At 38.1% G+C, this 16,588-nt stretch overlaps 1 protein-coding gene across 2 annotated transcripts in view; it reads left to right on the top strand.

Annotated features, from left to right (window-relative positions):
• Positions 1-16,588, top strand: part of LOC140465906 (26S proteasome non-ATPase regulatory subunit 11) — a 98,583-nt gene that overhangs the window by 36,221 nt on the left and 45,774 nt on the right. For both annotated transcript variants that reach the window (XM_072561835.1, XM_072561834.1), the window contains exons 3-6: positions 166-290; positions 1,458-1,529; positions 8,360-8,417; positions 12,325-12,519. In XM_072561835.1, the coding sequence (XP_072417936.1) occupies positions 166-290; positions 1,458-1,529; positions 8,360-8,417; positions 12,325-12,519 (450 nt within the window). The remainder of the gene's footprint in view (positions 1-165; positions 291-1,457; positions 1,530-8,359; positions 8,418-12,324; positions 12,520-16,588) is intronic.

Genomic DNA, 16,588 nt, shown 5'->3' with positions numbered 1-16,588 from the left:
ATTCACAGCTTCAAAACATCTTCAGTACAAAGACAAATGCTGAGATGATGTCTGCTAAAATACTAAGTGGCTAATGTCTATGGCCAAAGAAAATTTCAGGATTTTGTTTTCCATTTTGTGTATAATGCAGCCCTGATATTTAAAATCCATTTTTCCTCTCCAAAGAACTGGGGGGACTGCTGAAGTACGTCAGACCATTCCTGAATTCCATCAGTAAAGCCAAGGCTGCTCGATTGGTTCGGTCATTGCTTGACTTGTTCCTAGATATGGAAGCGGCAACTGGCCAAGAGGTAAGAGTCAACATTGCTGAATGACGTAGTCATAGAAACATAGAGATGTACAGCATAGAAACAGACTCTTTGGTCCAACACATCCATGCCAACTAGAAATCCTGAATTAATCTAGTTCCATTTACAAGCACTTGGCCCATATCCAACTCAACCTTTCCTATTCATATACCCATCCAGATATCTTTTTTAAATGCTGTAATTGTACCAGCCTCCACCACACCCTCTGGCAGGTCATGGCATACACACACGACCCTTCGCATGAAAATGTTGCTCCTCAGTCCCTTTTTAAATCTTTCCCCTCGCCTAAATCTATGCCACCTAGTTCTGGACTGCCCGATCCAGGGAAAGGATTTACCCTATTCATGCCCTCATGATTTTATAAACCTTTACAAAGTCACCACTTGCTCCAGGGAAAATAGCCCCTGCCTATTGAGCCTCTCCTTATAGCTCAAACCCTCCAAGCCTGGTAACATCCTTGTAAATGTTTTCTGAACCCTTTGCTCAAATTGATTTTCTATTCAATGTTTAATCTGACAGAACAAGCAAAGGAATACAATTTAAATAAAGCAGGATTGATATCAACTCGAAATTCTTGGATTTTACAATCTCATGGCTATAGATAATGAATCAACTGCTTCTGGAACTTAAATTGATATAGGTGAAGTTGAAAGGGCAGTCCACCTGTCCTTCCAGCTGGTAATTATTGTAAGGTGTGAAGGAACTATCAAAAGGATAACAAGCTACCTAATACAAGTCACCATGGATCAGTGCTGATCCGACTTGGGGATCTTACAGTGATATCCTTCAAATGAGCCATTAAACTGAGACCCATCAGTTGTGTCTCCAAAATCCCTGTGATGTTCTTTGAAGAAAAATTGAAATATTGGACAATATTTATCCCTCCACTGACATCACTAAACCCGATGATCTAGTCATGTATTTTATTGCTGTTTGTATGGCTAAGTTGTACTGAGTATTTGAAGCCTTTTTTCTTCTTTTGGCACATCCTGAGACTCCCAAATCTGTGACAGTTTGTTTTTAAAAAAATTAGATTTTCTATCTTTCTTTGCATAGATTTCTAAAAAGCTGTGCCCTCATACCAGAAGTTATCCTTGTAATTGCCCTTATACTTCCTTATCAGAATTAACTGAACTGTGGCTTTCACAGGTTGAATTATGTTTAGAATGCATCGAGTGGGCAAAATCTGAGAAGAGGACGTTCTTACGCCAGGCTTTGGAGGTATGTTTCTGATTTATTAATTGGTCTCCACAGAGGAAATATCACATAATATCCAATTCAACTTTGCAATTCGCTTGAGTTTAGAAAATGTTTCTAAGTTGAATTGTTTTTAACTAAAGTGCTATGAGCTCCCCATTATCCCATACTCAAAGCATCTGTAATTCTAACGCAAATGGCAAAAATGCAAAGAAAATTTACCATTTTTATAAAAGCTTTCAAATATGTAAATTTGAGAGTTTTGTGCATGAAGTTCAATCACACGTGTTCATCTGTCATATGGTAGTTCTTCCAGTGCCCCCCACCCCTCAACAATCATGTAAGATGACTCCCAAGCAAGGACTGGAGTGAAGATGCGTTGTTTTGACTTCAAAATAAATGGGAATGTAAGAGACTAGAAAAGGGGTGCTTATCCTTTTGCAGAATTTCGGTGTCAGTTCATCAATGATCTACGACATTAAAGTGCAAAGGAAGAAGTTGAGTTATTTGTGAAAGCAGGCAAATATATAAAAAACATTATTCAAGAGAGCTCCTCGATCTAAATCCTTTAATGCTTCAGCCCTGGACATCAAGATGCAAGTGCTAGTTCTGCTGTTGACCCTAATGAAGTACTGAGTTTCCAGAATTCGGTGATTAAGTTGCATGCCATTTTAACATTTTAAGTTGAAGATTTTTATTGAAAGAATACTAGAATGTACTGTATTGGATTTCTTTTCTAAGAATATTTCTCATGCAACCAGCAGATTTGTGTAATTGACATCTGCATATATACCAGCTAATAGTTTACTGTACAGGATGTCTCGGCATAATGAATGGTTTCATTCCTGAGCATGTTTGTAAGTCTATGCTTACGCGAGTTGGAACAATATAAAATATCCATTCATAAGTACAAGCAAGTGTTCACATGTTGGATCCTTAAAATTAGTAGGGATTCTATTTGTATGTATGAGCGTTGATAAGTCAATCACTCGTAAATCGCAGACTGTCTATACTGTATTCGTATAATTTTCTTTTAAGGCCAGTTACCAAAAGTAATGCTTTTTGGAGCAACAAGCATCTTTTAATTTTGACTTATTTCCCATATTTCACACTTAAATATTCTTGTTTAAAAACTGCTGTTCATAAAATCCATTGTTTTGGTTTCCCTGTGTCATTTTGAAGGAATCTCCCTTATCTATTTTTGACCAGCAATATATTGAATTATTAGATTTGTACACTTTTTGATACTTGTGATCTTTCTAGGTTCTGCATGGCTTTCACATGATAGTGGGGGAGATTTAGTCTTGGTCAAGTGCTAATGTACTTTCCTGTTAGTGGTTTATGCCATCACTGCATAAGCAGAATCTTGGAACAGGGCATTAGTCCATTGACCTAGTTGAGAGAGTTTTCTTTTGTCTGAATAATTTTGTCTGACCTTGTGGAACTTAGCTTAGACACACGTGCAGGTTGCCTGTGATGTGACTCTCACTTTTGCTGAAATGGATCTTCAAGCTTTTGAAATCACTTTCTTTCAAGTGAATTCCTAAATTTACAAAATAAAGTTAGCTTGCTCTGAATAGGGCAGTTTGATCCATAATCGCTGACAAAGCAAGTGAAATCTGTACTTGAAAATTAAACTGCATCACTTAAGATTTTATGTGATCAAACTATAGTTTTGTTTTTACGAAGTTGTTTGGTTTATTGCAAAATTGAGGTTGTAGACATCTCAGGGGAATGTGTTTAAACTTGCTCTGATTTGTTGATGTAGAATAATAAATGTTTGCAAGGAGGTACTATCCAGGGAACTTGTAGAGTAGACAGATTTTTTTAAAAAGGCAGTTGGAGACATTTTGAAGTTTGTGATGTATTTAAGTTCAACATTTTCCTGAATCATCTTGCGTATTGATGTTTGTCTTAAAAATCAGAAGATAACTCAAGTAAGATATTGTGAGCTTGTCATTTGTAGATGAAGGCTTTCATATATTATAATGACAATTTCCTTTACAACTAGATTAGATTAGATTAGATTACTTACAGTGTGGAAACAGGCCCTTCGGCCCAACAAGTCCACACCGCCCCGCCGAAGCGCAACCCACCCAAACCCCTACATTTACCCCTTACTAAACACTACGGGCAATTTAGCACGGCCAATTCACCTGACCTGCACATCTTTGGACTGTGGGAGGAAATCGGAGCACCCGGAGGAAACCCACGCAGACACGGGGAGGACGTGCAAACTCCACACAGTCAGTCGCCTGAGGCGGGAAAGAACATCCACTATTGTTCTTACATCAAGCCTAGGGTCTTCTCTTAATCTCATCTGCAATGTTCATACTTATAGAATAAGTTTGAAGCAGTCCTATAGCAGTGAGATTACACTTAATTGAACAAATTAAATTTGTGATCAGGAAACCAAACACCAATGTCTGTGACTGTTGCCTGATTTTGTTTCTGAGAGTTGATCTTAAATCAACTGAAACTCGAAGTTGCTAAGACCATGTCTGCTAAGTGCTTGTAAGGTAACAATGAAGTAAAAATGTCCAGTGGAGTGATAGTATAGCACTGTTTAAAATGGTGACATAAATATGTGGAAGCACTTGTATCTGGAGGAAATTTTGAGTCATGTGTTTGACTCAGACCATCTGTTTTAGTGTTGGCAAAGCTATAGGAGTGTAATCAGCTATTTTAGCTATCGTGGGGAGTAAATTCTACACTTAGTAAAATGAGATTCAGACTTGAATGATGTGGTAAATGACGAGAAGCTACTCTTGACAAGAAGTAATGATCTTGATTATACATATAAATACTAATGACCGTTGGTTCACCTTGAAGTAACCTATTTGAGGCTAGAGAGCTGGATTCATTTTGAGGTATATACTTTCCCTCTAATTCATATTTCTGATCCTATAGGGATATTTCAATTGAGATGCGTTACTGATTGCAGTATAAATATAGTATCTTTTTTTCCCTCATTTTTCCTTCCATCTCCAGGATACAAGTTAAATATATTAAGAACCTTGCGTATACTGAAAAAGAGCAAAATTTAATTGCCAGGATTATTGTCTGAAGTAGGTTGTAGTGAGGTTTAAATAATTCGCATCTGAGGCATACGTACTTTTTTTTGTCATCTTAAGGTTTTCAACATTCTGTACTCTTGTACAGAAGTGCACTTTTCTTGTGGAGAAGAATGAGGTGAGAATCTAGAAAAAGCATAAAATTATGAAGGAAATAGATAAGTTAGAAGTAGAGAGGATATTTCCACTGGCAGGCGAAACTAGGACAAGAGGGCTTAGCCTCAAATTTAGAGAGAGCAGATTTAGGACTGAATTGAGAAGGAACTTCTTCACCCAGAGGGTTGTGAATCTATGGAATTCCATGCCCAATGAAGTAGTTGAGGCTTCCTTATTGAATGTTTTTAAAACAGAATTTTTCGACCAGTAAAGGAATGAAGGGTTATGGTGGGAGGGTGGGCAAGTGGAGCTGAGACCGCGATCTTATTGGCTCTTATTTCTTATGTTGGGAACACGTTGAGCTTGGATTTTATTCAGGATATTCACTTAAGCTTCATGAACCCACAGACAGTTGGAAGACTTGCAGCACTTTTGCAAGTCTACCCACTTGCCATTCATTCAAACTTTACATAATTCTATTGGATGCCATCATTGGAAACAGTTTCAAGCTTATATTTCACTCAGTGGCTGACCATCACACATCAGTTATCAAGTGAGCAGTCAGAAAAGGAGCAGTGATATACTAGCATCCTGTCACCTTTTGTGGTCAAATTAACATGCTTGACAATGATCTTTTCAGACAGCCTTGATGGCCTAATATCTGAATCACACGTACCGTTGTGCTCCAATGGCCTGTGGAACAACCAGCAGTCTTGATTCATTGATTAAATACTTACAGGAACAGACCAGTAATTTGAGTGAAGAGTATTCCTACTCCATTTTGTATAATACTGGAAGGTAATAGTAAAATGTGTTGGGCAGAGAGGAGCTGGATTCTTAACAGTATTCTGTCCTGTCAGGTTAAATATCCAACTTTGGTGTCCATGATTGGATTGGTAAGCTTTTGACTTAGCAGACTTGCATTTCATTCTTGGGATTCAGGTAAATGAATTAAGTTCAGTAGGTCAGTAATGTATAATTTAAGGAGGTTTCATATCTTCACCTACTCAAATTTTGGCCATTTCTGTTGCATTCGTTTTTGAAGACAATTTTTTTCAAGTTGTAGCTTTGTATGAAACATCACTTGGAGAACTGTACACCATTTCGGAGTACATAATCTTAATTTGATATTAATGACATGTGATGTGCAGATAATACAAAACTTGAAAGTATTGTTCACTGTGAAAGAAAAGGGTGGACCTCAACGGGACAGACTTAATTTGATTAAGTTAGTGGACACCTGCTAGAAGACATATTTTGTTCAGAATAGTATGAAGTGTTGCGTTTTGTCGCATGGATGAGAAGAGACAATATTAAAGGTGATGTAGAGACTTGGAGGTAAATGTGCCCAAATGCATGAAAATGGTTTCAAAGGTATACTTAATGCCAGACTTTATGAATACAAGGATGGAGTACAAAAGCAACAACTTTGTGGTGAACCTTGGAAAAACCCTGTTCAGCATCAAATGGAACTGTCCATTCACTTCTGCATGCTTTTCGAAGACTGAAGGCTTTATAGAGCTGCAAAAAGATGCATGAGACGTTTTGATTCGATTAGGTTCCCTACAGTGTGGAAACAGGCCATTCGGCCCATCACATCTACACCGACCCTCCGAAGAGTGACCCACCCAGACCCATTACCCTATCCTATATTTACCCCTGACTAATGCACCTAAGACTATGGGCAATTTAGCCTGGCCAGTTCATCTGGGGGAAACCCATGCAGGCACAGGGAGAAGTGTGCAAACTCCACACAGACTGTCGCCCGAGGCAGGAATTGAACCCGGGTCCCTGGTGCTGTGAGGTAGTGCTAACCACTGAGCCACCGTGCAGCCCATAATTCTAGAAATGAAGAAATTTCGTTACCTTGATTGGAGGAAAATGGGATTGTTTTTGAAAGGCTGAATGGCGGGGGGAGGTGAAGTTGGATTTGACTGAAGTGCTCAACATTATGAATGGTCTGGACAGATTTTGGTAGACAAGTGTTCCCATCGGTGGACATCAGTTAACAAAGGAATCAACCATAAAATGAGGAAAAATATTCTGACATCTCATGGTTTGGATCAGGAATTAATTGCTGCAGTGTAGTGGAGGCAGATAAGATTTTGACTTCAAAAAGGAAATTTGATTTGTACCAAGGGAATTTGCAGATTTAAAGATTGCGTGAAAGTGAAATTGTCTAAGTTGCTCTTAATGAGACTGCATGGTCACCACCTGTGTTGCACCTATACATAGTATGATAAATTGTCTGTGTTTTTTGATAAGTCAGTCTTGTATAGCACTACAGGGAGACCCCATAAACCGTATGAATCTCAACGTGGGATACCAAAAAGATTTGGTATTCGTAGTAAGCAATGTATTTTTTGCTTTCAATGTGCATTTAATGTCCTATAAGAGATTCTCTATTGAATTGCCTTTGATTCTAGGGAGGTTTAATTACTATATTGAGTTGTAGTTGCAATAATATTCTGGCTTTTGAAAGGAGATCTCTGATTCAAGTTTAATTTGTAGACTAAATACAATAGTTGAAATGTTTGGTTTGACCATTTGAAAATCTGTACAATGTCAACTCTGTATCTAAAGTCGCATTTTCAGTCTATAGGGAACAGCGTGTGGACATGAGGAGGAGCATGATTGTATTTGTGAAGATAACTGAAATTGAAATTGGTTTGGTTGAGATCTGAACTATCTCTTCTGATTAGGTTGGCTAGCATATGCAGTTCCGAGCGATAATCTGAAATTTACCTGTGCAAATGCTATTGATGAGCATTGTTTTTAATAAAATCACAGTGAGCACTATTTTGCTGTTATGGTTATTGTGGTAACTTTTTTTATCTTGACACTTGTATTTTTAACTTGTATTAAGAACAGCATTTGTGTATTTTGACGTTTTTTGAGTGCTTTTTGCAAACTCACCAATATGATGAACATAGTTTGTTCCAATTAATAACTGGTGCGTTGCAGCTAATTTTTTTTTATCTTGGTGTTGAGGTTCTTCTAAGTGGCTTAAAGGTATCATTAAATGAGTGGCATTTTTGTAGCATTTCCATTTGTTCCATTTAGATTTTCCATACTAGCTGTGCTGATTTGCATTTGAATAGTAATCGGTTATATTTAATTGATAATTAAATTTCATCCACAGTAGTTCCTTGAAATTTGACTACATTTGCCATCAGATTTATTCATAACCTTGGGCTGTTGCCCTTTAAGCTGGTGATGAGCTGGTGCTCTGAATTGCTGCAGTCCATTTCCTTTAGGTAGACTGTCAATTGTGTCAGAATGGAATTCCAGGATTTTGACCCGCTGAAGGAATGGTGCTGTATTTCCAAGTCAGGATGGGAAGAACCTTGGAAGGGAACTTGCAGGTGGTGATCTTTCTGCAAGATAAGAAGAAGTAATTTGATCTCCCTGCTGCAGCAGAACATTTTTTTTCTAATTTTTGTTATCATGCATCTGACGTTATTATCATTGTTACTTTAGCAAATTGTTTTCAGGACTTTAGGATGGCTGTCAAATAGGAATAGTCAGGCCTACATTTTAAATAAAGATACAAAAGTTTTGGCAACTGAGTTAAAGGTCTCTAGCATTTTTACTGTACTTCCCAAAGTATTGCACTTTAATAACTTGAGTACAAACTTCAGTTGAAACACACACATGTTAACTATTTTAATATTTCCTATACAGGCTCGCTTGGTTTCTCTGTACTTTGACACTAAGAGGTACCAGGAGGCATTGCAATTAGGTAACTATTGATACTGCCTTTCATCTATTGGGTAGATAGCCTGGGAACTGTAGTAGCATTATGGTGCGGGTGGGTTGCATTTGAAACTTCAATCAAAGCTTGCAGGACAATTAGAATGCAAGACTTTTCTCCATTTTGCTTTATTTGGCTTTCTAATTTTTAAAGTGTTGATGGTAACTAATCAGCGCACAGGTTAATTGCCGCTGGTTTAAGTCTGTTCCAAAAAGTGGTGGACTTTGGTCTGTTTGAAATCTTTAGAGACTGCTTTAAGCTGTTTTGGGATGGATCTTGTGGACTGATACTTAAATGAGACGATTCTTAACCTACCAACTAGGTAGTGGAGTAGTATCTCTGTAATAATGTAATGCTGCTTTCTGCGGAAATTATAATAACATTAGTTAACACTTGAGGTATTCATTTCTAAGTGCACTCGCTTTAAATTGTCTGATATGTGAATTCAAATCTGATTTTTTTTTGTCAACATAGTGTTAAATATCATGAGATACATTTCACTGTTTTGACAGATTTTGGGGTAAGCCAGCTAGCTTCCATATTGGTTCTTTGAAAGTTTGGGAAGAATATTCTATTCATATAGGTCTTGTTGCAATATTTTTGTCAAAGAATTTCACAGTAAGCTTGAAGTGTTGTCACCAGTCTTAAAGTGGAAGTATATTTCTGTCCCCAGTTTAAAATGAGATCAGTGTGTTTGTTTTAAACCATTTTTTCTTCATTTATGTGATATTCAATGTCTTGTCATATACTTCACAAACCTTAAGTCAGTGATCCCTTGTTATTTTGGTTCTTAGTTTCATGGTTCGTCACTGTTGAGTTTGCACATCTTTTTGTTATATCTATAACATAGAAGCTCCACTAGAGGGCAGGCCTTATAAATTTTCATAACTTGCTGTCATTTCAAATCATCATTGATGCTTTTGTCTCTGCCCAGTAGAGGCCAGTACACTATTGGAATGTAATTCGATTTAATTACAGAGTTTGAGTTGGTACAGAAGTGCTGGCTTTTCACAAACCTTTTTTAAAATTTGTTTACTTTTTTCATAGATTTACATAGATGTTTGGGGTAGACATTCCAAACCCTTCCTATTCTAATTATGCATGTGCTGCAAAAGTTGAGTAGTTGGCAGAATTGATATTAAATTGTTTTGTTGAGAAGAGAAAGGGACTAAGAAAGCTGAGAATTAGAAAAACTTATTAGCATTCAACTCTGCCCATCATACTTAAAGGTAATACATGTTATTTCTGTGTAGAAATTTTCCTTCATTTTGTCTACATATTAAACCATATTAGTCTAACAGGTCTTGATCATGGATTTCCATTTACTGCATCTGCTTCACACCATTGTTTTCAACCTTGCTATGCTAGGCAGCCAGCTGTCATTGCTAAAGAAGTAATTTTGTATTTTCTGCTTTTTCTGTGACCTCCCAGCTGTTGAAAGTTACAGCACAATTTTTATATTGTGACACATTCTTGTCTTCTCCCCTAATAAAAATTACATCCATTCTATTAGAAATAAAGCGTGGTTGAAGTGTTGATGTATCAAGAGCAAGTTAGTTAGATATTGATAGTGTGTTCCTCCATTTTAGAGTTGATATCAGTGCAGCCACACTTTTGGCTGAAGAACAGATTGCCCTCCAATATTTTGACCAGAGAAGCATTTTTGGCCTGTATGTTTTTGAAGGTATCCGTATAATAGCTGAGTGGGTTTAGTCAATGACCAGCTAAATGTGCGTCCAGAAGAGTTTCTGGCTCAAAGTCTGATCTGTTGACTTGTGTTGTCTCAACAGTTACAAATTCCTTAATGAGCTTGTTTTAGAATTAGAAAAATTCACCAGTGCTCTAATTCTTGACTGTTGCACTGTAGGAGGTGTGCGTGTGTACTCATTAGGTGAGAATAAATCTGGTGGACTGAAAATCTGTTACCCTGTTGAGCTTTTTCTGAAAGAGAAAGCATAATGTAGGAGATGGTTTTGTTTTAGTACATTGAAATTGATTGTGGCAGGTTTTCTTTCTTCCCCTGGAGGTGATCTTGCTAGTAGCTGTGAAGGACTGGGATAAAGTCTGACATTGGACATTGACTGACAATACAGTGATGTAATTTATGTTACTAAACAATTCAGACTTGACAGACATTGTGGGAACAAATTACTGCAGAAGACATTGTAACAGATTTGGCTCAAAAATCAAAATCCTCATTAGTATGATTGACTGCTTTTTGTGTTCCTTCTACAGTGTTATACTAGCAGCCATTTTGACAATTTATTTTTCAATTCTGAGATTTCTTGAAAGCTTTAAACAGCAATACAAAACCCGAGCATCATCTCTTCCTTGTCAGTTCAGCATTGTCTCCACCACCTCTCATTGTTCATGGGTTCTCTATCTAATTAAATAGTTACAATGGATTTGGAAATCTGTATCTTTAAAATGGCCATTAATGTTTGGTCAGCTGAGATTTTTGAGACATGATTGTACGTTGAGCAAGAATATTAAGGGGTGTGGAGTAAGGTTAAGGTACAGATGATGTAACAGTGAAGCAAACAACATTCTAGGAACTAGGTGGTCTTTTCTTGCTCCTACATTGCCATGTATATTTCAAAATCTTTTTGATATAGTTTACTCATTTAGAATAAATATCTTGAGGGCTTTGCATCTGAGATGAAGAATCTCTAAGCTCATGATGCTATAATGCTAACTAATTTAGTAGTATTTATGTTTTCCTCTTGCAAGATATTTTAATCCAGGGATTTGTCAATAACTTTTTGGCATTTTAAGACGAGTAGCCCATAAAGCTACAATCAACACAGTTGTCTAAATTTGCATTTCTGAAGCTACTAGTCTTGGAACTTTCTTAGTGACAAGAGTTATAACTTTTAAATATTAAATTTAAAAAGTACTGTTCTGCTTTCTCCAAGCTGTTTAAAATGAAGTTGTTTACTTTTTTGTGATTGATTGCTTATTAAATGCAGATTTTTAAGGTTCCTTTTGACTTCTATTCAAAATTGATGCTCAATTTGAATTTTCTTCCAGTTTCCTGATCTCATTATATGTATGATTTATTTTTGTGTGAATGGTCCTTAAAAGAAGAATAATCCAGTTGTTTACCCCCACCACAAAAAGGAGTCAGGAGCAAAGCTGCTCCCTGCTCAACTCCTATCTCGATGCCACAGGTGTTACTTGCGTTATTTATTCTTGCTGCTTGCCTCCATTGCATTATTCTCTCTCCTAGCCTTTGTCCATTTCTGTAAGTATCCTTTTGGAAACTCTACAAATCCATTATTGGAAAAGAGCTAATTTGTTATTGAACTTAAATCGGGTGCAGCTGTTATTGGGTAACTGTCTTCAATCTGCCAGCTCATCAAGTTTTAAAGAGGCAAACTTGTCAGAAAAAAATTAGCACCTGGAGCACTGGACTTAATAGGATCAATAATTATCCCTGATTATAGTTTTCTGACCACAGTTTAAACTGGTTTTGTTTATCATCTTTCCTAACCTTCTCCCAGAGAGGCTCAGTGTCTTCCATTTCCATCTGTGAGGCACTGCTGACCTTTTTTTTTCTATGTCATAGGAACTAAATAAATGCAAGTTGTTGATCACCTTGCTCTAATGAGTCATAAACTGTGACAATTGGGCAGATGAGCAGGAAATTGTTTAAAGGTAAAATGTCTTTTTGTATTTAGGTTTAAAATAAAACTTCCCTTAATTCAACTTGTTCACCAATAGGATTAATATCATTTCAAACCTGCATTAATCCATTTTCAGAAATATTTGAGTTATACTGAAATAAAGAATAATAGTTCAGCCATGAGGATCGTCAGTAAAATCCTGCCTCGTTACAATCTTAAGAGTTTGTTTATTTGAGTAAAACTAGACTAAATTTTCTAATATTTTTCAGGATCGCAATTGCTTCGTGAGCTGAAGAAGATGGATGATAAGGCACTATTGGTGGAAGTTCAGCTGTTGGAGAGTAAAACATATCATGCTCTGAGTAACTTGCCAAAAGCACGGGCTGCCCTGACCTCTGCACGAACAACTGCAAATGCAATCTATTGCCCACCCAAACTACAGGCTGCACTTGATATGCAGTCAGGTATGGAACAAAAATAAAACTTCTAAATTTTAGCATTTTCTTTAATGCATTGTAGTAGAAATTTTCCTTCTGTTTTTCCATCTGTTAAGGCCATGATGTCAATGTGGTCATTTCACAATAAGTCCTTGCTCATGAGTGAGTGTGCAGTCTGGAGTCAAGTGCAGAATCCAACAGTTACAAATGGAACTTTTAAGAGAGGTTGGAAGCAGGTCAGAAATAGCCTAGAGAAAGCACACAAAGCAGGGAGTGTGTGTTATGAGCCATTTTAGGGCTGTTGCTTCTAACAAACAGTAAGAGCTTCAGTCAGACTGTTGGAGGATAGCACGAGAAATAGAAGTTGCAGAATTATTTAAGAAGAAGCCTGTGTTGGCAGCAGAAGAGGAGTTCAGTGGTTAAGCATTAGGCTTTGTGAAGGTAGGATACCTGAGGACGGGGAGAAAGAAAGAGGCATGACAGTCAGAGGGGTGGAGCGAAAAGGGCAAACAGAAGCACGGGCAAATGGATGTGGGAAGCTAAGTCATGTGGATACTTGTTAGAGCAAGATCGTTTAGCTTTTAATTTCACAATAAGTGGAGACAAAGTTGGAAAAATGGATAAAGCTCATGTCAGTCTGATGGAATTGGAGACAGTACTATGAGGAAGATGAGTAAAACATGACCTCTGAACAGATTAAAATAACGATGCTTTGTTTCTAGTAGTACACACCTTTCCTAATAATGACTGCTTAATTCCACAAAAAGGTAAAGTAGCTGTTGGCGCGGTGGATCACTATTAATAAGTATCACTGCCTATCTCTCTGAATAAGTATAAAAATTGCAGTAAGAAAGTGCCCAGTGTCTGAGAGTCAAGAAACATTTAATGAAACAAATTTGATAATTTTCTATTAACCTTAAAGGCAGTCAGTTGTATGATTAAAAAATTATACTCCAGCTGTTCCCATCGGTAGATCAAAAAACAAGTTGAGAAGTCACCACCCCAAAGTAAGGCCCTTAAGCAGCAGTTGGAATTTAACAATGAGGCAGCCTGAGACTATGGGACGCATCCTTTAGCAACACAAGAATAGTGACAGCTGGTTGAAAGTAACTTGATCCTGTGAGGTATATTAATGTTGTTAACATCACTGTTTGTTTGTTTTTTCAATTACTGCACTGTTTAAAACAGATGTGATTTGATGAACTGCCTTTCATCCATTTGACAGCCTGTTTGCTATTGAGCACAGTTCTTATCAGAGAGCCAGCTTCTCTATTGCTGTGAGATTTTCAGACCAGGATACAGCCATAGGAGCTGTGAAACCTGAGGAGCATACCCACGGACAGTTGTTATTGCTGCCACAATTGTATACAGCTAAAGGGATGAATTTCAGTGATTACAGGATTGTCATGGATGAAATTGAGTGAAAGTAGTTTTATAGGCTATGCTTCTACCTGAAATTTATCGAAGAAAATGCAATGTTACGTGTGATGTGTAAAGCCTTAAAATGTTATGCCACATTTTATCAATGTTATCAATGAATCCTGGAAGTTAGAATAGTTTTAGTAATTTATAGTAACCCTTTAGTTGAGATAACAGGTTTATCATTTTGCATTGACACAGTTGATCACTCTTCTTGAGTCAGAAGATCATTGGTTCAGAGATTGTAGAGATTTTACTGTGTAACTTAGTTTGACACTTTAGAATAGTACTGAGGAGTGATGCTGTGTTGGAGCTGTTTTTCTAATGGGATGGAAAACAAAGGTGTTGCCCAGCTTCTGAGGATGTAAATAACATTTTGTGGCACATCTTTTTTGTTCAAAAAAGGCTGGGAAGTTCTTGCAGATAAATATTTATCTTCAAACCAAGATCACTAAAACTTGGTTGTCATCACGTTGCTATTTGTGGAACTTGCCTGTTCCCAAATTGAATGTATTGTGGTACAGCTAGGGGCCTGAAAGGTGTGTTCAACATGCAAGTCTTAAAGCTTCCTTTTCAGCATTACTATCATCAGTTGTATTCCAAAATGTTGGTGTTATTTTGTATAAGACAATCTGGCTTGGAAATTCCGTACTGCAGCGAGTCTTAGAGTCATAGTCGTAGAGTCATACATCATAAAAACAGACCCTTTTTGGTCCAACTAGTCCATGGCAACGATGTTCCCAAACTAAACTAGTCCCACTTGCCCCATATTCCTCCAAAACTTTCCTGTGCATGTACATAGCTAAATGTTTTTTAAATATTGTAACTGTAGCTGCATCCACCACTTTCTCTGGCAGTTCACTCCACACATGAGCCATTATGCTTGTCTTTTTTTAAAAGACGTTATACTCATTGTCATAGCGATATACAGCATGGAAACAGACCCTTCGGTCCAGTTTGTCCATGCCGACCGGATGTCCCAACCTAATCTCGTCCCATTTGCCAGCACTTGGGCCCATATCCCTCTTAAACCCTTCCTATTTATATACTTATCCAGATGCCTTTTATATGTTGTAATTGTACCAGCCTCCACCACTTCCTCTGGCAGTTCATTCCATACATGCACCACCCTCTGCGTGAAAAAGTTGCCCCTTAGGTCCTTTTTATATCTTTCCCCTCTCACCCTAAACCTATGCCCTCTAGTTCTGGACACCCCCACCTCAGGGAAAAGACTTTGTCTATTTATCCTATCCGTGCCCCTCAGTTTTATAAAATGCAGGTCACCCCTCAGCCTCCGATGCTCCAGGTAAAACAGACCCAGCCTATTCAGCCTCTCCTTATAGCTCAAATCCTTAAACCCTGGCAACAACTCTTTAAATCTTTTCTAAATCCTTTCTAGTTTCATAACATCCTTCCTACAGGAAGGAGAAGAATTGCACGCAATATTCCAACAGTGGCCTAACCAATGTCCTGTACAGCTGCAACATGACCTCCCAACTCCTGTACTCAGTGCTCTGACCAATAAAGGAAACATAACAAATGCTGCCTTTACTATCCTATCTACCTGGAATTCTACTTTCAAGAGCTTTGAACCTGCACTCCCAGGTCTTGGTTCAGCAACACACCCCAGGACCTTACCATGAAGTGTATAAGTCCTGCTAAGATTTGTTTTCCCAAAATGCAGCACCTCTCATTTATCTAAATTAAGCTCCATCTGCCATTGCTCAGCCCAATGGCCCATCTGATCAAGATCCTGTTGTAATCTGAGGTAACCACCTTCGCTGTCCACTGCACCTCCAATTTTGGTGTCATCTGCAAACTGACTTACTATACCTCCTATGTTCATATCCAAATCAATTATATAAATGATGAAAGGTAGTGGACCCAGCACTAATCCTGGGGCCCCAGGCCTCCAGTCTGAAAAACAACCCTACACCACCACCCTCTCTACTTTTGAACCAGTTCTGTTTCCAAATGGCTAGTTCTCCATGTATTCCATATTTCTAGCCTTGCTAACCAGTCTCCCATGGGGAACCTTATTGAATGCCTTACTGCAGTCCATATAGATCACATCCACCGCTCTGCCCTCAGCAATCCTCTTTGTTACTTTTTCAAAAAATTTGATCAAGGTTCATGAGATATAATTTTCCCCCGCGCAAAGCCATGTTGACTATCCCTAATCAGTCCTTACCTTTCCAAATATGTGTAAATTCTGTCCCTGAGGATTCCCTCCAAAACTTTCCCACCACTGACGTCAGGCTCACAGGTCTATATTTCCCTGGCTTGTCCTTACCACCCTTTTTAAACACCACATTAGCCAACCTCCAGTCTTCCGGCACCTCTCCTATGACTATCGATGATTCAGATATCTCAGCAAGAGGCCCAGGATCACTTCCCTAGCTTTCCACAGTTATAGGGAGCCCCTGATCAGGTCCTGGGGATTTATCCACTTTTTTATAATTTCAAGGCATCTAGTACTTCCATCTATTTCCCTACGTTCTATATCTTCTATGTCCTTTTCCACAGTAAAGAGTGATGCAAAATAATCGTTTAATATCTCCTCTCTTTCCTCTTCTTTCCCCCCCCTCTCTTCTCCTCTTCCCCCCCCCCCCCCCCCCCCCCCCCCCCCCCATACAATCTCCTGTGGCTCCTTCTCCTTAACCCAATTTTCCAAAGC

This window comes from Chiloscyllium punctatum, chromosome 42, assembly GCF_047496795.1.
Source record: "Chiloscyllium punctatum isolate Juve2018m chromosome 42, sChiPun1.3, whole genome shotgun sequence".
In the NCBI taxonomy this organism is placed as follows: Eukaryota; Metazoa; Chordata; class Chondrichthyes; order Orectolobiformes; family Hemiscylliidae; genus Chiloscyllium; species Chiloscyllium punctatum.
Note: the sequence above shows the minus strand (reverse complement) of the source record. Positions and strands in the feature narration are given on the sequence as shown.